Raw genomic sequence first — 18,244 nt, 5'->3', positions numbered from 1 at the left:
CTACTTTCTCCTTCTCTATCCTCCATCTTGGTTCTTTTTTCTTTCTAAGGGTCAAATATTTGTCTTTGGGTCCTGGGTTCCATTTCTGCCTTTATGTTCTGTGTCACCTTGGGCAAGTGTCTTTATCTTTCTGTAAAATGGGGATCAGAGCATCTCCCTCAGAAGAGTGTTCTCGGGGGTTAAATGCATGAACACTTGGGACGGGGTGCCTGCACGTCGTTAGTACCCGTATCCTGATGGCTCTCTTTTAATATCCTATGAACATCACGCGGTTCTGATTGTCAAGTAATTATAACTGGTTCTTATAAAAAGCTGACAAGGGTCAGACCCTGTTCTAGAAATATTAATTCATTTGATTCCCCACAACAATAGTATAAAGTAGGTACTATTTTACTCCTCATTTTACAGATGAGGAAACTGAGGCCCAGAGAGGTTGAGTGACTTGTTCAAGGTTGTCCAGCCAGGAAGAGGCAGAGATAGCTTCAATCACAGTCAGCCACAGACCCTCCTGTTATAATGTCTGACCCCTGCCTAGGGACGGAGGTCGAGTTGACACATGTATCTTTTGCCCTTCGTTCCAGCCATTGGGGGCTGCAGCATGGCCCTCTGGGGTGTCTGGGCCTGAGTCTTTGGTGGTCTCCGTCTCCGTTCCTCCTCCCCCATTGTCCCCTCCTCCCTCCTGCCACCACCCACCTCAGACTTCCTCCTTTCCTTGGTTGGACACTACGTCACATCCCACCCGCCTTGGACTGTGGTGTCCAGCAACGTCGCCTGCATCATGGGGGGCCTTGGACCTTCCAACAGGCTCCTGTCTCTCCTGACTGTGGGTGGTGAGTTGGGGGCTTTGGCAGCTCCTGGGCTCAGCTCTGGGCAGGAAAGGGAACAGGGCGGAAAGAGAGAACCAAAGGGTGGGGGTTGATACCGGAGCAGATCCCTGGCGCCCGAAACCCTATGGGTCTCTCCCAGAGCCTGTGCCCCGCAAGATCTGGCCTCTGGGAGAAGCAGAGGGAGGGGATTCTGAGGGTGTTGCAACAGGACACGTCGATGTAGAAGTAACACAGTCCGGTGGCCGTGATGCCGGCCCGCAGGTCCCACCAGACGTGGCTCTCCACCCGCGCCTACTGCCTGTCAGGACCCACCCTACCCAGCTTCTCTGCGCAACCCCCAGTCATAGTCACGTGTCTCAGTTTACCTTCTTTTTCTCTCCTCAGGTCTCAGCCTCGTTCAGGCCCACGCAGGTAGGCCTAGACCTTGCGATCCCCCTCCCTACCTCCCAAAGACCACCCCACCTCTGTCCCTTCCCCGGTCTCTCCACACCACCCCCTGCTGACTGACACCACCTCCCAATTCCCAGCTCCCACTGGTCTGACTCCTGTGCCACTTACGTTCCCAGACTGCAGCTGCTCCTCGGTGAGCCCCGGCACGCTGGCGGGGATCGTGCTGGGGGACCTGGTGCTGACCCTCCTCATCGCCCTGGCCATGTACTCCCTGGGTCGGCTGGTCCCTCGGGGGCGAGGGCCCACGGTGGGTGAGTGGAGCTGGCCGGGGATGGCCTGGGACCCTCTGAGGACTTCCCTGGCGGGGAGGGGTAAGTTCCCAAGTCACAGTCCACCCAAAAGGAGGTGATGGAGGGGCGGCTTTTGCAACCAAATGGTCCCAATTCTCACCCCGTCTGTCTCTGAACTCTGCTGTTCCCCACCCCCAAGCAGTGACCCGGAAACAGCACATCACTGAGACAGAGTCGCCTTATCAGGTGAGGAAACCAGCTTTTCTTTCTCACACCTCACTCCTGCGCTGAGGGTGTCTTGTCCCAAATACCCCTCCCCCAGCCCCTGCAGAACCTAGGCCCTAAAGCCCACTTTCTCAGCAGCTCCTCAAACAGCTTGAAGACAAAACATCCAAAACTGCTTTCAATGATCAATTACCACCTTATGGTCAGCTTAAAATGCGTGGAGGGGAAATACAGGGAGAGTTTGTCTCAGCCAGAAGGCAGGCTCTGAATTGTTCTGCAAAAGCCCAGCCCAGGACAGGCTGATTTCTCAGAGAAGTCCTCATAAGGGCAGAGGATATAATTCAACCCTAGTTTGGTAACTCTAAAGAGAGGAGCTCTGAATTTGTGGGGGAGGGACCCTGCAGCCTTTGAGAAACTGACGAAAGACAGAGACTCTTCAGAAAAATCCACACAAAAAGTACAAAATTGTGCATATAATCTAGAGGCGGTGCAAGTATCCTTGAAACCCTTCTTAAGAACCATAATGCAAATGTCATCTTTCCATCTCCCACCTCCTGTCCATGCCATTCTTAACCCTTTAGGGGGTCATGACCTCCTCTGAGAATCTAATGGAAGCCAAACAGACCCTCTCCAGAAAGACGAACTCCAGACTGGGCATTTGTATATGATTTCAGGGATTCTATCTGAGGCCTGCATCTTAGGGCCATAGAACCCCACCCCATCCCCATTGTGAACTCTGCTCTGTGAAATCTGTTTTACTTGTCTGCAGCCAACTTTGCTTTGCCTCACTTGTGGATAAAAAGTCTCTTTGTAAAGTATAAGAATCTCAAGTTTGGCTCTGTGAGGTCCAGAGGACTGAAGGGGCTTTCCAGTTACTGGGGGAGGTGGGGGACAGTGAAATTTTAGGGCAAAGCCCCAGTTTATTCATTCCTTTGGTGGAATTTGTTGAGGGCCTATATATGCTAGATGCTGGAGACACAGCAGCAGAGCTTACATCCTAGTTGGGGAGACAGACTTTTTTTTTAAATTAATTAATTAATTTTTATCTTTGGCTGCGTTGGGTCTTTGTTGCTGCGCGCAGGCTTTCTCTAGTTGCGGCGAGCGGGGGCTACTCTTTTTTGCGGTGCGCGGACTTCTCATTGCGGTGGCTTCTCTTGTTGCAGAGCACAGGCTCTAGGCGTGCAGGCTTCAGTAGTTGTGGCACGTGGGCTCAGTAGTTGTGGCTCATGGGCTTAGTTGCTCCGTGGCATGTGGTATCTTCCTGGACCAGGGCTCGAACCCATGTCCCCTGCATTGGTAGGCGGATTCCTAACAACTGCACCACCAGGGAAGTCCTGGGGAGACAGACTTGAAGCAGATTAACAAATAAGATCATTTGGGGAGGCAACATGAAGGAAATAAAGTAGGTTGATGTGACAGTGACTCGAGTGTGTGGGGAAGAAACTATAGATGGGGAAATCAAGAAATGCTTCTATGAGAAAGTGACATGAGCTGAGACTTGAAGGGTGAGAAGGAACTACCCATGGGAATATCTAGGGGACCAATGTTTCAGGCAGAGTGAAGAGCACACACAAAGGCCCCTTGGCTGGGGCATAACAATGAGGCAGAGGAGAAGGGGGAACACTGAAGGCACTTGAATAAAGTCCAGATCTCTTTCATGGCTACAAGGTTTAAGAAGCTGCCAGGGGCCTTGCAGGCCACTGGGAGAAGGCTAGATTTTATTTTCAGTTTATTTGGTGGACCCCCTTCACTGATGGTCCACACCCTGTCCATCCCTTTAGGAGCTCCAAGGCCAGAGGACAGATGTCTACAGCAACCTCAACACACAGAGGCCATATTAAAAATGAGCCCAGACCAGGGCAGTCAACAACCTGATGCCTGGATCCAATCATTCCTGATGCCTGCCCAGCACTCTATTCCTACTCCCACCAAGATACGGATCCACAGAGTGTCCACAATGACACATCAGACCTCTCCCCACTACTGCCCCCAAATAAACATGGAGCACACAATGTTGAGTTATTCCAGATCCCTGGGCTGACGGGATGGGGATATGCGGGGTTCTAGGTGGATCAAGGACCCAGAAACAGCTAAATGAGAGGGAGCCTTTGGGGAACCTGGGTTGTCTGAGAAAGAATTAGAACAAGAAGTATTTCAATTGCTTTATTCCAGCCCAGAAGAGGGCTGGATTTCCTGTGCCGCCACACACAATCCAGGATGACAGGGTCAGAAGTCCTGTGTGGCAGTTACTGGGGAGTCAGCCCCTGCCAGGCATGTTGATGTAGATTTTGCCATCTTCTGGGGGTGGGGGAGAGAAATCACGAGGCCTGACCACCCACCTTCCACCCACATCTCCACTTCCTTGGGGACCCCCTGCCTCAGGGGTTTCCTCAGGAGTTCCCCTAAGCACCGCCCCCAGGGTTTCCCCAGAACCTCAAGGGCTTGCCCGGGGGCGCCCGCCCTGGGGACCCCCTCCCTAGGGACACCATGCCTCTTCAGGCCCAGCTCTGTCCCTGCCCTCACCTTGGGTGGGCCTGCTGCGTGGGCGCACACACACAAACAACACCACCACGATTAGCAATGACACGACCGCATCTGCAGCCACGAGGCCCGCCAGGAGTGGCAGGGAGAGGGGCCCACATCCAGAACAGGAACCTGAAGGGGTGGGAGCCAAGATAGAAGGCAGCTGAGGGGGGTTCCAGACACTTGGGCCTGGGCTTTGGGCATATGGGTCAGAGGAAGTCCCTTTGGAGGTGGGTGTCCCAGATTCCCTGGGGAATGAAAGGGGAGAGGGAGGTCCAGAGAGAGGCTGGGGGGTGTCCCAGGGCTCCCAGGACTGTGCTTTGGGCATAGTAAGTACTCCTGAAGACAGGCTGGCGGATGGCCGAGTCCCTGGGCCTTCAGTTTGGTGATGAGGACAGTGAGATGGGGACCTAGAGAGGGCTGCAGATCCTCTGGGGGCTCTGATTCGGGGATGTGAGGTGAGATCCAGGACCCACAGGCCACACTTTAGGGATGGAAGCAGGACCTGAAGCGGTGCTGCAAAGGGGACAGGGTGTTGATTTCTCACCTGGGGTCGTCTGAGCTGCAGCCACTGAGGAAGGAGAGGGAAGGTAGATCAGTGGGGAGAGGTGGTTCTCAAAACAGGGTGCAGGGAAAGGTGATGTCCTGAGAAGTAGCCTCCACTCGGGAGAGGTCAAATAAGAAAGAGGCACCAAATGGGAGGGAAGCACTCAGAGACACAGAGGGAGACAGGAAATCAGAAATCTCACCTCACAGGAAATCTCACCCAGCGGTGAGAAGGGGACGAACAGCAGCCATCCAAACTCAGCTTCCCTCCCCAAAGAACCAGGCCCAGAAGTCTCTCTCTGGAAGGGAAAGGGCACTGGGAGAAGGACCCATCCTCAGCACCCCTCCCTTCAGATGCCACCCCAAGCCACTCCTTTCACAAAACTCTGCCTAACAGCCCCCATAACCACTGGCTTCACTTGGGAGCAAAAGCAGAAACAGGATGTTGCCTGCAGAAACCATGGTGGGCTGGGGGCTGGAAGAGGTCTGTCAAAGGGCTTTGGTCCAGAGAAGTCCCGAGGAACAATGGGGAGTAGAGAGGCAGCAATAGCGGATGTCACTCTGCTGGTGGCAAGGCCACCTGCTTCCTGTGTGTGTGTGGGAGGGGGAGAGGTGATGGATCTCTCTGACAGCCTTTAGGGACAAACTAGGGGGAGGGTCAGAGAGATCAGGGAGGCTGCTGTGATCGTCCAGGTGGGACATGACAGGTGGACCAGGGTGTGGGCACTGGGGAGATCCTGGAAAGATTTTGAAGGTAGAGCCAACAAAACTTGCTGATGGAGTAGATACGAGTGTGCATGAGAGAGAGGGGTCCAGGATGACCAAAGCTTCTGGCCTAAGCAACTGAGAAGACAGAGCATCCTTTGACAGGATGGAGAAAGAGGGGAAGCAGGCTTAGGGGGGAGAGTGCCAAGGTTTGGGCAAACTGGGTTGGAAATGCCTGATAGATCACCCTGTGGAGAAGCTGAATGACCACAGCTGCCTCTTTGAGTTCAGGCGGTAAGTCTGGTCTGGAGATGTAAATTTGGGGATTGCTGGCTTATGGATGGTATTTAAAGCCATGAGACTGGATGAGATCATCAAGGAAGTGAGTACAGACAGAGGAGCAACACCACCTCCTCCCAACACCAAGAATGGGTGAAGAGGAGGAAACAGCCAGTAAAACGGAAGGAGCAGCAAGTGAGGGAGGAGAACCAGGAGAGCATAGAGTCTTGAGAGCAGGGGAGAAATATGATTTACATGGTCACCAAGATGGGAACTGAGAATGAGCCCCCCACTGGAATGTCAGTTGGCTTGAGGGTTGGGAATTCCTGCCTGCTTAGTTCACAGCTACACCACAGCACCCAGCAAAGTACCTCCCTTGCAGTAATTATTTTTAATGATGAATGAATAATGAGAACTGGCCTCTGAGAAAGGTGATGTGTGGAAGGCGGTAAATTTGAGTTCACCTATATCCCTCTTACCTACAGACCTTTCTTCCCTCGAGACCAGGGAGTTCAGAACCCCAGCCCCCTTCTCTCTCAGGACCCAATAATACTGGCAGCGTCCCCCCCGCCCCTCGGCCAGCCCAGGGCCTGGGAGTCAAGGCCTCCAACACCCCCCTGGACAAAATCCAGGTCCCCAGTTCCCTCCTCTTTCAGGAGTCCGCTACCTCAGGCCCCTTCTCCCTCAGACCAAACACGGGGTTCCCAATCCCTGTTTCCGGGGAGACTTAGGAGTCGGGCTCTTAAAGTCAGCCGCGCCCATTTAGACACCAAGTTTGCTCGAGCGCAACGCGGGGACTCCCGGGCTTGTGGGCGGGGCCCGCCCCACGACTGGGTGGTGCCAGAACCTCAGTTTAAAAAGTCGCGGGGGAACCCGACCCAAGATCGGGGACCCGGCGGCGGCTCCGCGGGGAAACAGCGAGGCTGGCGCAGCGCCGAGGCCGGGGCCCTGGGGCCCCACAATCCGCATCACGGAATCCCCGAGGTAATGGAGGGGCGGGGAGGTGAGGCACGCTCGGCCCCTAAGAGAGGGGCTGGGCGACGGACTCTTGAGGCTCTGAGGGACGGAGCTGGAGCATCAAGAGTGAGGGGTGTGGGCTTCCCTGGTGGCGCAGTGGTTGAGAGTCCGCCTGCCGATGCAGGGGACACGGATTCTTCCCGGTACGGGAAGATCCCACATGCCGCGGAGCGGCTGGGCCCGTGAGCCATGGCCGCTGAGCCTGCGCGTCCGGAGCCTGTGCTCCGCAACGGGAGAGGCCACAGCAGTGAGAGGCCCGCGCACCGCAAAAAAAAAAAAAAAAGACTGAGGGGTGAAGCATCAAGCTGAGAGTGAGGGTACCCGGTGTTTGGAGGGGGCGGAGGGTCCGGACTCCTGGGTCGTGATCCCGGAGCGGCTGGGATTCTGGACTCTTGAGTCCCGGGGTGGGGGGGGGCGTGGGGTGGGGTAAAGGACTGTTGATCCTGAATCCTAGGTCCCGGGGATGAAAGCGCTGGGAGCCCCGACTCCTGCCTGGGTCCTGGGAGGGGGGGCTGGGGACCCGGACTCCATGCTGTAGAAAAAGGCTGGATCGCGTCCTTGGGGGCGTTGTTTGAAATCAGCCAAGGTCTGGGTGGGCAAGGTCCGGAGTTTGGCCGCAGGAATGCACTCTGGCCGTGACCCTGCCCCACCCTGGGATTTCCCGATCGCCACCCGGCCCGGGTCCCCGGGCTGAGCAGGAATTTCCCTTGTGCGGGGATTCCACGAGCGCCACGCTTGGCCACGCATCGCGTCTCGGAGCGGGACACCTGGGTCGCCGGGCGGAGAGGAAGAAGGAGATGGAAGATTCCCTTGCGTGAGCGACGTGACGTCAGTGCGTCGCGTCTGGGCGGTTTCCGAGTCCGCCCTCCGGCGCTTAACCCTTCCTATGCTCGAGCAGGGCTCGGAAGGGTGAGGGCTGAGGGACCGGCCTTCTTGCGTCGTGCGAACAAGGAGTCTGGAAACTGGGATTACCAGGTCCTAGAGGGGAGTCGGCTGAGGGCCCGGACTCCTGGGGAAGGGTATGCGAGTCTCCCAGACTCCCGTGAGGTGGGGCTTGGACTTCTGGGTCTGAAGAGGGGGGCGAGGTCTGAACCTTTGGATTCCTAATGAGCTAGGGGGCTACTGACTTCGTGGTTCCTCAGGGAGAGGGGCTGGGGACTCGGATGCCTGGTATCCCGAGGAAAAAGTATCAGGGCAGCTTCTAGGGCAGAGAGATATTGGGAACCTGGATGTGCGTCTCTGGGGAGTGATGCCCGGCGACGCCCCGAATCCCTCAGAACTGGGAGATCTGGGGGTGGGGTGGGATTTTTCACGGAAGTGTTAGGCAGAGGGAGGGGGGCTGCAGAGGGCGCCCTCCACCTCCTTCCTCAGTTTCCACGACGCTGGCGGAAAGTTGGGTCAGAGGGGAAAGTGCGGAGCAAAAGGAAGGAAACCGCGGAGGCGGCGCCGCACCCGAAATCTTAGATTGGCTTTGGAGTTCTCAGGCGGCATCAGTGTGCCAGTTTTTCCGCGCGGGAGGGCGAAGAGGGCGCTCAGATCCACTCCCCGGCGCACTTGGGTGACGTAAGGACCCCTGATAACTTCCCTCCCTCCTCACCCCGCAGTGAGCCGGAATGAGCGCAGCCACTGCCCATCACAGACGGTGAAGAAGCTCCTAGAAGAACAAAGGCGCCGCCAGCAGCAGCCTGACGCTGGTGGGCTACCGGTGAGGCCGATGAAGCGCTGTAAACTACAACTCCCGTGAGGCCATGTCCTGTTGGGCAAGGACTTGCTGCCTTGCTGGGCCCTCAGGGCTGATGAGAGACGTAGTCCTGACTTAGATGCCCTGTAGGTGGGGAATGGATGCTGAGGAATCTGCCAGGTAAATTCACCCTTGTTTCTTTTTGCTTATGCCTCTACAGGGACAGTTCCTGGCTCCCCTGGCCCAGCCCCTGACCCCACCTGTGAATGAGGGTGCAGCTGGTAAGTCTGGAAACTCAACCTGGTTCCCTCAGCTCCTAGCCCCAGCTTCCCTCAGGGACTCAAACATCCCAACTCTTAGAACTTTCAGGAACTTAGGAGTTAGACCCTCATTCTTGCTGAGACCCGCAGAGTAGAGCCAGATTCTCTGGAGCCCAGTAGTCTATGCACATAGTCCTTCAGGGGCCCAGGCTCCCAGCCTGGAATCTAGGCCCTCAACCCCTCAGTGTCCCAGGCATTTAGGTCCCATAAGTCCAAGCTTCCAGCTCCTTGGTGCCCCAGAAGTACTAGCTTTCAGTACCTTGGGGACTCCAGGCCCTCACACAGGTCCTGTCTGGGCTGTGACTTCCCTAACTCTGGTAACCAGGCCTGCCTCTGCTCCTCCTCTCACATGCAGGCCATACTCACTTCCCAGCACACCAGGAGACTGTGGGTTCTGGACTTGGCAGCCTGGCACCCCCCATGGGCTTTCCAGACTGGGACCCCAACACGCATGCTGCCTACACGGACAGGCCCTACTCTTACCCTGCTTCTGCTGCTGAAGGTTTCCTGACTCCTGACTTCTACTCACACTCGGACCCAGGGCGGCCGTGTTCATTTCCCCTGGGGATGGAGGTGAGATACAGAATGGGAACTGGGTGCTGAAGGGCTCCTAAGATTCCCAGTTGCCCTTATGCAGCATTCTGAGATGTCTGGGGTTGGATTAGGATCCCATTCCTCAGATGGGCAAAACTGAGGCCCAAAGGTCCAAGGTCACTTGGCACAGATGGGACGCCCAGCCACTCTGCCTGGCACTCTGTATGTGTATGTGTGTGTGGTAGAAAGAGGGAATTCTCAGCTGACTGGCTCTCCCCATCACCTGTACCCTTCAGGACCCCCTGGATACTCGGCTCTATGTAGAACCTCCCCTGCCACAGGCAGGATCCTGGAGAAGTTCTGGACTCCCTTCAGGACCCCCACAGTTGCCTCCTGTGGTCAACGGACCATCCCTGGACGCTGCCCGTGCTCACATGCTGGCTTTGGGGCCACAAAAGCTGCTGGCCCAGGATGAGGAGGGAGACACGTGAGTATAGGGGAATGGAGTCTGCAGGCTCTCCTGCTTAGCTGGGGTGCTGTGCTCATTGCTTCCTTCCACCTATCCTCAGGCTCCTGCACCTGTTTGCGGCTCGAGGGTTGCGCTGGGCCGCATACGCCGCAGCTGAGATGCTCCAAGCATACAGACATCTGGACATTCGTGAGCATAAGGGCAAGGTGAGGGCTGAGGGCCTGGACTCCTGGATCCGAGGGCAGAGGGTCTGGAGGCCTGGATTCCTGGTTTTCAGAGGGGAGGGGACTGGGGGCCCAGACTGACCTTTCCTGGCTCCTGCAGACCCCTCTTCTGGTGGCTGCTGCTGCCAACCAGCCCCTGATTGTGGAGGATCTACTGAACCTGGGAGCGGAACCCAACGCCACTGACCATCAAGGGCGTTCTGTCTTACATGTGGCCGCTACATATGGGCTCCCAAGAGTTCTCTCGGTATGTTCACCTGGCAGGTGGGATGAATGGGATGGACTGATTGCCTAGATCCTGGCTTTCAGGGCTAGGAGGCCTGGGGAGACCCTAATCCAGCTCTCTACCTCCTCCTCCTCCCAGGCTGTGATTAACTCAGGGGTTCGAGTTGACATCGAAGCCAGAGACTTCGAGGGTAAGTTGGGTGGTGGGCAGGGTGGGTGGGGCTGGTGGGGCTGGGTGGGGTCGGTGATCCAGATGTAGAGTCTTCACTATCTCTACTCTGCAGGCCTCACCCCTCTCCACACGGCCATCCTGGCCCTCAACGTTGCTATGCACCCACCCGACCTATATCCCGCAGTACTGAGTACCCAGGCCCAAGACAGGCTGGCTTGCGTCAAGATGTTGCTGCACATGGGTGCTGATCATACCAGCCAGGTGAGCTGGGCAGTGGGCAGCTGGCCTCCAGGAGGGCATGTGGGATGGGGGCGCCTGGCTATCCAGGGGCTCGAAACAAATTCTGACTTGCCTCTTCCCAGCTGTGTGACCTTGAACATGTGACTTCACTTCTCTGTGCCCCAGTTGTCAACTGGGAATAATATTACTGATCTTAACTTGTATTTACCAAGCACTTGCTATTCATCAAACACTGTTTCATGGATTAGCTAATTGAATCCTCACAAACACACTTTGATGTGTATACTATTATTACTTTCTCTCTTTCACTGATAAGGAAACTGAGGCTCAAGGACTTTGCCTTGTGAGTGTCAGAGAGGGGATTTGAGCCCAGGTGGCCTGACCCCAGAATCCAGCTGTGAATACATACAGTTTCCTCCTTCCTGACAGTGGCTCCTTCAAAGGCTGGCTGAGAGAATTAAACATCTACTCATTGTTTTGGATTTTTACGTTTTAGTTCAAGAACTTTGAACATAGATAAAGTAAAGAAAATAGTATAATGAACTCCATGTAGCCAACATAAATAACCAGCAACTCATAGCCAGTCCTTTCCCATCCACTTCTCCTGTATTATTTTTAAGCAAATCCAAGCTTATAGTTTTACCCATAAATGTTTGTCTTTGGAAGACAAGAACTCTCGTTAACCTCAGTACCTTTATTCCACTTTTAAAAAAAATTAACAGTCTCATAATATCAAATATCCTGTGTTCAAATTTTTATTTGGCTTTAAAGTGACATACATTTATTTTTTTCATTAGAAAAAAAAACTAGGATTCAAATAAAGCCCACACATTGCAGTGATACGTCCTTTTAAGCTCTTAATTTAGAGCTTCCCCTCCTTTAGAGTTTTCTCTTCATAATTTTTTTGATAGAGCCAGCTAGGTTGTTTTGCCCTATATAAACCCACAACTCTTTTTAAAATTGAAGAATAGTTGATTTACAGTGTTGTGTTGGTTTCTGGTGTACAGCAGAGTGATTCAGTTGTACACATATACACATATTCTTTTTCATATTCTTTTCCGTTATGGATTATTACAGGATATTGAATCTAGTTCCCTGTGCTATACAGTAAGACCTTGTTGTTTATCTGTTTTACATGTAGTAGTTTGTATCTGCTAATCCCAAACTCCTAATTTATCCTCCCCCATCCCCTTTCCCCTTTGGTAACCATAAGTTTATTTTCTATGTCTAAACACACAATTTTTAATGTTTATTATCGTTACAAATTCTTTAAAGGCACATAGTAAAGTTTCATTGTGGAAAATGTCTTTACTTGCTTCAAAATATGAAGAGAGGGGCTTCCCTGGTGGTGCAGTGGTTGAGGGTCCGCCTGCCGATGCAGGGGACACGGGTTCGTGCCCCGGTCTGGGAGGATCCCATGTGCCGCGGAGCGGCTGGGCCTGTGAGCCATGGCCGCTGAGCCTGCATGTCCGGAGCCTGTGCTCCGCAACCGGAGAGGCCACAACAGTTAGAGGCCCATGTACCGCAAAAAAAAAAAAAAAAAAAAAAAAGAGAGAACGGTTCAGGATGGAAGTAGATACAGGCTTAGATAGGCCACTGATTAATGCTGCTCAGTTCCCATCTTTATAGATAAAATACAGTCCATGTGGGATGTGGGCGCATTTTACTGTGTTTAATAGAATGTGGGCTGGCCAGGGCAGCTGCTAGTCCAGAGAGCTCCTTTGGAGGAATAGAAAAGAAATCTTTTTCTCAAAGATACTTGGGCTGGAAAATTGTCTTAATAAATGTACCGTTCGGTGATGTGTATGATCTGAATGGCACCCCCTTAAATCTGGTATTCCTGTAGAGTGCACAGCACGTACAACTGTATAAGGCACTCCTGGGTGCTTGAAAAAGAGAGACAGGGTGTCTAAAGGCTCTTGGGTTCCATGGGTGGAGGCTTGGGTGTGAAGACTGGCCTGACCTCTGTCGTTCCCCTCCTCACAGGAGATCAAGAGCAACAAGACAGTTCTGCACTTGGCTGTGCAGGCTGCCAACCCAACCCTGGTTCAGCTGCTGCTGGCGCTGCCACGGGGAGACCTGCGGGCCTTTGTCAACATGAAGGTAGGGGCCTAGGCTGGAATGTGCAGATTGGGTGAGACGTGGCAGAGAGCGGGCAGTGGGATGTTGGGAGTCCCACGGGCTGTGTCTGGGGAGGGGCTGCTGTGTGGGACGTGGACGGGGCACGTGTAGGGCCTAGAGGGGTGTGTGGAATGTGGCCCTGGAGGGGGCTTCTGGGGGATGTGAGGAGGGACATGTGGGACCTGGGTGTGACGGAATATGAAACGCGCCATCGAGGGCCCAGGCCAGCTGAGCCTGCGTCTTCAGCAGGCCCCCCCTCACCGCCCGCAGGCCCATGGGAACACAGCCCTCCACATGGCGGCCGCCCTGCCCCCTGGGCCGGCCCAGGAGGCCATTGTGCGGCGCCTGCTGGCAGCTGGGGCGGATCCAACGTTGCGCAACCTGGAGAATGAGCAGCCTGTCCACCTGCTACGGCCCGGGCTGGGCCCTGAGGGGGTGAGCACTGAGCCCACCCTGACCACAGGGTGCACCCCCGACCCCAACATTCCTGACTGTAGAGGGTGACTTGTAATCTCAGAAGGTGACCTTGGCCCTTATCCAACCCTGACTTCAAAATGTGACCTTGAGGGACTTCCCTGGCGGTCCAGCGGTTAAGACTCCACGCTTCCACTGCGGGGGGCATGGGTTCCATCCCCGGTTGGGGAACTTAAGATCTCACATGCCATGTGGCACGGCCAAAAAAAAATGACACTGGACCTCAGTGTTTGCTCCCTTGCCTGGTAATCGTGACTCCTCCTGACCTCTACTTTCAACCCTGTATCCTGACCTCAAGGTGTGACCTCTGATCCCCAAGCATGACCTCCAGCCCCCTGACTTTTAGTCCTGACCTCAGAGTGGGACTTCTGACCCCCAAATGTGACTCTGGCCCCTTGCTTCTCCCCTTTGACTCCCAGTCCTCAATGCTAATCCCAAGGTGGGAACGCCCAGCCAGCAACACCTTTGCTCAGGAGCCTTCATTCATTGTGTGAACGAGCCTTCATCCCCAGCCCCGCATCTTGACTCAGAACCTCTGACCTTCAGACCCAACTGACCCTACTCACTTCTCTCTGACCCCCAACTTCACACCCCAACAGGGTGTGCCTGTTCTCCTTGCAACCTCTCAAGCGTCTCCCCCATCTTGTCTTGTCCACAGCTCCGGCAGCTACTGAAGAGGAGCCGTGTGGCACCCCCAGGCCTGTCCTCTTAGGACTCAAACCCAGAACCTGGACTGATTTTCCAGTCCCCACCGTCCTGTGGGACAGCCAGCGTATGCTAATGTTGCAAATCCGTGATAATGTACGTGCATAATGTCCTGCCATCGGGGTCTTACATTAAAACCCCAAAATGGCTGTTGGTGGGTAAACAGTCCCCAATATTTGGGGTGGTGTGATACCCTTCCTCCACCCACAAGGAGCCCCCTTGATGATTTCTGTGAAATCGAGGCCCCTTGATTGTTTCTGTGAAACACACTGGACCCCCAACCCTTTCCCCACCAGGATCTTGTGGGGTCCAGATGTAACTCCCCTATATGGTACTTGGAGTACGCCAAAAGAGCTTCCAGTACCATCCTAGTAGAGCTCCTAAGATGACCCCTGACCTCCCCAGGACCCACCCCCTTCAGGTCCTTAACCCTGAGACATAGGAAGGACTCTCGATCATAGTCCCCTAGGTCTTACTGCTTTAAGTCAGAACACAGCCAGGCCCCTGACCCAGACCTCAGTATTTCTAGTGAATCCCTCCCCTGTCTGAAACTCTTGATTAAACTCAGCTTGGACTAGAACCGTTACTGTCTAATCTCTAATCGTTGTGCAGGGAAGCGGCTGAGGAGCCGTGTTTGGGTGGATGTGTCTGGGTGGGGGGTTGTAGCAGACACAGCGGGTGCCAAGTCCCTATCCTGTCCCCCTCACCCTGTCAACACCTGGTGGTCTTAACTGCCAGGGCCGGCACATGACTCTGCCTGTGGGCATTCTCAGACCACTGGTGCCCGCTTTGCCCTGGGTGTGAGTGTGGTAAGACTTCCATGCCAGGAGGATCATGCCTCTTCCCACTCCAACAGCTCTCAACCAGTGACTGACTGAAGGGAGGCGGTATGTAAATGCTCCAGGTCCCCTGCCTCCGTGGGGATAACTGGGAAGTGTGTGTTCTACACGGGCTCTCAAAGCTCCCCAGTGGAACGAAGCTCCGGTTCTCCACCATGGTTCTGGCTTGATAACGTACCCTTTCTTGGCAGCTTTCCCTTTTCTGGGTCCCTTCCTGCTCCCCTATCAATGTTCTCCACTCCTTGCAGGTAATCTTGTCCTCAAATCCTTGCCTCAACCTCTGCTTCCAGAGAAACCCAAACGAAAGACGGAAGACCTCCACAATGCCCCCTTGTACCTCTGTCCCACAGCCTCTGCTCTGTCTTCTGTCCCAGTCTTGTCGCTCCAGAAAGCCCTCTGACGCACGGTAGCCCCCACTGCTTGGAGCCTCTCACGGACAACAAACCAAGCACACTTCAGGGCATATGCCAGAGTCTCTACCCCAAAACTTAAGGCTTAAAACAACCACCACTTTTGTTTTTTGATAAATATATTTATTTATTTTTGGCTGCATAGGGTCTTCGTTGCTGAGCGCAGTCCTTCTCTAGTTGTGGCGAGTGGGGGCTACTCTTCATTGTGGTACGCAGGCTTCTTTGTGGTGGCTTCTCTTTGTTGCGGAGCACAGGCTCTAGGCATGCAAGCTTTCGTAGTTGTGGCACCCGGGCTTCAGTAGTTGTGGCTCGTGGGCTCTAGAGCGCAGGCTCAGTAGTTGTGGCGCATGGGCTTAGTTGCTCCACGGCCTGTGGGATCCTCCTGGACCAGGGCTCAAACCCGTGTCCCCTACATTGGCAGGTGGATTCTTAACCACTGCACCACCAGGGAAGTCCAGCACCACTTATTTTGTTCATGATTCTGCGATCTGGGCTGGGCTGAGCTGGGCAGTTCTGCTATCTTGCTTTGGTCACACACGTGGCTGCAGTCAGCTGGAGGCCCGATTGGCCTAGACAACAGCACTCACGTGTCTGATAGCTCAGTTGAGATGGCTGGAACTTCTGAGAGCGAGCCAAGCATCCCTCTCCCTGTGGTCCCTCCAGGAGGGTAGGAGGATCTCCTCATGCAGTAGCTCCAAGAGGGAATATTCCAAGAGAAAAAGCCCCTGCTTGCATCATGTCTGCTGATACCCCATTGGTCAAAGTCAGCCATGTGGCCAAGCCCAGAATCAGTGGGGAGGAAGGTACTGCACTAGAACAAGAATATTGGGAGGTGGAATTACTGGTGGTGCCAGCACAAGTCTCCCGCCTCAGCTGCCTTGGACCAGCATGAGTGTGCTCTTCTGTGGGTACTCACATAGTGGCAGCTGACCCATGAAAAATTCATAATAGTATGTTGTATTTCATTAATTCTAGGGAGAACTTAATTGGAATTCATCTTACAATTAGGTGGCATAGTTTAATGTCTGCGTAGTTTTCCTTGTGGTACATAAAATAGTGGTATTTCTTATTATTATTATTTTTTTTTGCGGTACGCGGGCCTCTCACTGCTGTGGCCTCTCCCGTTGCGGAGCACAGGTTCCGGATGCGCAGGCTCAGCGGCCATGGCTCACGAGCCCAGCCGCTCCGCGGCATATGGGATCTTCCTGGACCGGGGCACGAACCCGTGTCCCCTGCATCGGCAGGCGGACTCTCAACCACTGCGCCACCAGGGAAGCCCGGTATTTCTTATTTTTGATGGCATCTTAGATTCTGTTGACATATAAGATGTGTTTCCCGACACGTATCAGCGCGCACACACACGCACGCACACACACACACACGCACACACACACACACACACCACTAACGTGATAACAAGTCTCTAGGAAACTTTGCTTTACTAAAAGAAGAATTAAATCGTATTCAGTGGGAAAAGAAGAGTGGTTTAGGGGCACAAGAGCATCAAATGAGCAATAGTAAAGTTATTTTTCCTGCTGGAATTTCAATAAAAACAGTGTTTTTAAACTAATTACTCTAAGTATTGCCATTAAAATGCAAATATTATTAGGGAATCATGCACTGAGCGTATTGAGCCAAATGGCCTTTCATTTCCTATCCCACCTGCTTGGAGTGCCTTACCTATTGTTAGCCTGTTAATCACCCTTGGCTGTGAAAATACAAAGGCAGTTTTTCCCCTGCTTGTGGTGCTAGCTATAGATTTCTACTAGAATGGTCTGAGTATACCTGATGGTAAAGCCAGTATCAGAATGATGTTGCAAACTGGGTTCTTAATAAAGCTGTGGCATTGTATCCAACTTGCATCATGTAGGCATCTTCCTCCCAATACCTACCACGTCTATATTTAATATACATGACCTATAATTCATGTATATATTATGTAGAGCTCATCACTGTGAGCTCATCGGTCCGTTGGAAGAATTAAAAATACGTGCTCCCTCCCTTAGCCATCTGTCAGAAAATTGTGCTATCCTGATATTATTAGAACATGGCACACTACTGCTGTCTGCTGGGAAGTTGTGGTAAAAATGCAAATCTACAATGTCTAGGAGATGAATGGTATCACTTAAAATTTTGCAGTGAGCAACCCAAACACCATATGGGACGGCCATGAATTATTAGGCAGGAGGTTAGCAAAATGGCCTAGAGTATGGGCACTGGAGCCAGGTTTCCTGGGTTGGATTCCTAGCTTCATCCCTTCCTAGATGGTGACCTTGGGAATGTGACATAACTTCTCTTTGCCTCCCTTTCCTAATCTATAAATGAGAATAGTCATAGTACCTACTTCACGGGGTAGAAATAATGATTAAGTGTGCCAGTGCGTGAAAGCCCTTGGAGCAGTTCCTGGCACAGGGTGCCATATGAATGTTTGCTGCCATGTCATTTTAGAATTTATTCAACAAGTACTTGCGAAGTGCCAGGCACAATTCTAATGTCCCAACAAATATCACTCCTTTTAATCCTCATAACAACCCTCTTGAGACAGGTAACAGTATGTGTAGAGGGACAACTCTGACATGTCACAAAATGCGATGCACTTGCAGACATCACATAACCCTCTCTGGGACACATGGTTGGATTTCCACACTCCAAGGGGATTCTTATCACCTCCCCCAGAAGGGCTTAAGACTCAAGAATGGGAAGAGCAGTTCAAGATTCCCTGTCCCTCATCGAGTTCACAGGTTGGGGGTGGATGTTGTATGTGACTGTGTATGAGGGTGAGTGGGAGGCAGGGGAAACTTGCTAGAGCCCAGCCTCCTTGGAGTCCACCCTGGAACCCAGCTGATACAGGCTTAGAAGTGGCTGCCCGTTCAGTACCACGGAAAGCTCCTGGGTGGGAGCCTAGCCTAGATCTCTGGACCCCGCCCCTTCCCAAGGCCCCGCCCAGATTTAAAGATCTCTCCAACAGTTTAAAGAGGAAGGAGGTCTGGGCGGGCTTGCACCCTGATTCCCCCACAGAGACGGAGGA

At 53.4% G+C, this 18,244-nt stretch overlaps 3 protein-coding genes across 9 annotated transcripts; 2 read left to right on the top strand and 1 right to left on the bottom strand.

Moving 5' to 3' along the window:
- The first annotated feature begins 625 nt into the window (after positions 1-625).
- TYROBP (TYRO protein tyrosine kinase binding protein) lies at positions 626-3,742 on the top strand. Of its 3 annotated transcripts, none has more exons than XM_029208275.1 (5): positions 626-830; positions 1,212-1,238; positions 1,394-1,528; positions 1,710-1,753; positions 3,514-3,742. In XM_029208275.1, the coding sequence occupies exons 1-5, from the start codon at positions 779-781 to the stop codon at positions 3,571-3,573; spliced, it is 318 nt and encodes a 105-aa protein (XP_029064108.1). In that variant the 5' UTR covers positions 626-778; the 3' UTR covers positions 3,574-3,742. The 3 variants fall into 3 exon arrangements, with proteins under 3 accessions (XP_029064108.1, XP_029064098.1, XP_029064089.1); XM_029208265.1 differs by having other exon boundaries at positions 1,707-1,753; XM_029208256.1 differs by having other exon boundaries at positions 1,394-1,588; positions 1,707-1,753.
- A 139-nt stretch (positions 3,743-3,881) lies between these two features.
- HCST (hematopoietic cell signal transducer) lies at positions 3,882-5,328 on the bottom strand. The gene is made up of 4 exons (XM_029236842.1): positions 5,221-5,328; positions 4,803-4,826; positions 4,256-4,387; positions 3,882-4,030 (listed from the first exon to the last, which is right to left on the bottom strand). Exons 1-4 carry the CDS (start codon positions 5,261-5,263, stop codon positions 3,990-3,992), a joined length of 240 nt encoding a protein of 79 aa, XP_029092675.1. The 5' UTR covers positions 5,264-5,328; the 3' UTR covers positions 3,882-3,989.
- A 1,359-nt stretch (positions 5,329-6,687) lies between these two features.
- NFKBID (NFKB inhibitor delta) lies at positions 6,688-14,945 on the top strand. Of its 5 annotated transcripts, XM_029213497.1 has the most exons (12): positions 6,688-6,769; positions 8,407-8,507; positions 8,704-8,764; positions 9,159-9,376; positions 9,634-9,824; positions 9,907-10,012; positions 10,131-10,277; positions 10,395-10,446; positions 10,540-10,688; positions 12,654-12,770; positions 13,059-13,223; positions 13,921-14,945. In XM_029213497.1, exons 4-12 carry the CDS (start codon positions 9,224-9,226, stop codon positions 13,972-13,974), a joined length of 1,134 nt encoding a protein of 377 aa, XP_029069330.1. In that variant the 5' UTR covers positions 6,688-6,769; positions 8,407-8,507; positions 8,704-8,764; positions 9,159-9,223; the 3' UTR covers positions 13,975-14,945. The 5 variants fall into 5 exon arrangements, with proteins under 5 accessions (XP_029069330.1, XP_029069328.1, XP_029069327.1 ...); XM_029213495.1 differs by lacking the exon at positions 13,921-14,945 and having other exon boundaries at positions 13,059-13,292; XM_029213494.1 differs by lacking the exon at positions 6,688-6,769 and having other exon boundaries at positions 7,235-8,764.
- The last annotated feature ends 3,299 nt before the right edge of the window (positions 14,946-18,244 follow it).

The sequence above is a fragment of the Monodon monoceros genome, unplaced genomic scaffold (assembly GCF_005190385.1).
Source record: "Monodon monoceros isolate NGI ecotype Baffin Bay Population unplaced genomic scaffold, NGI_Narwhal_1 Super_Scaffold_10, whole genome shotgun sequence".
NCBI lineage: Eukaryota > Metazoa > Chordata > Mammalia > Artiodactyla > Monodontidae > Monodon > Monodon monoceros.
This window is presented reverse-complemented; position numbering and strand designations above follow the sequence as displayed.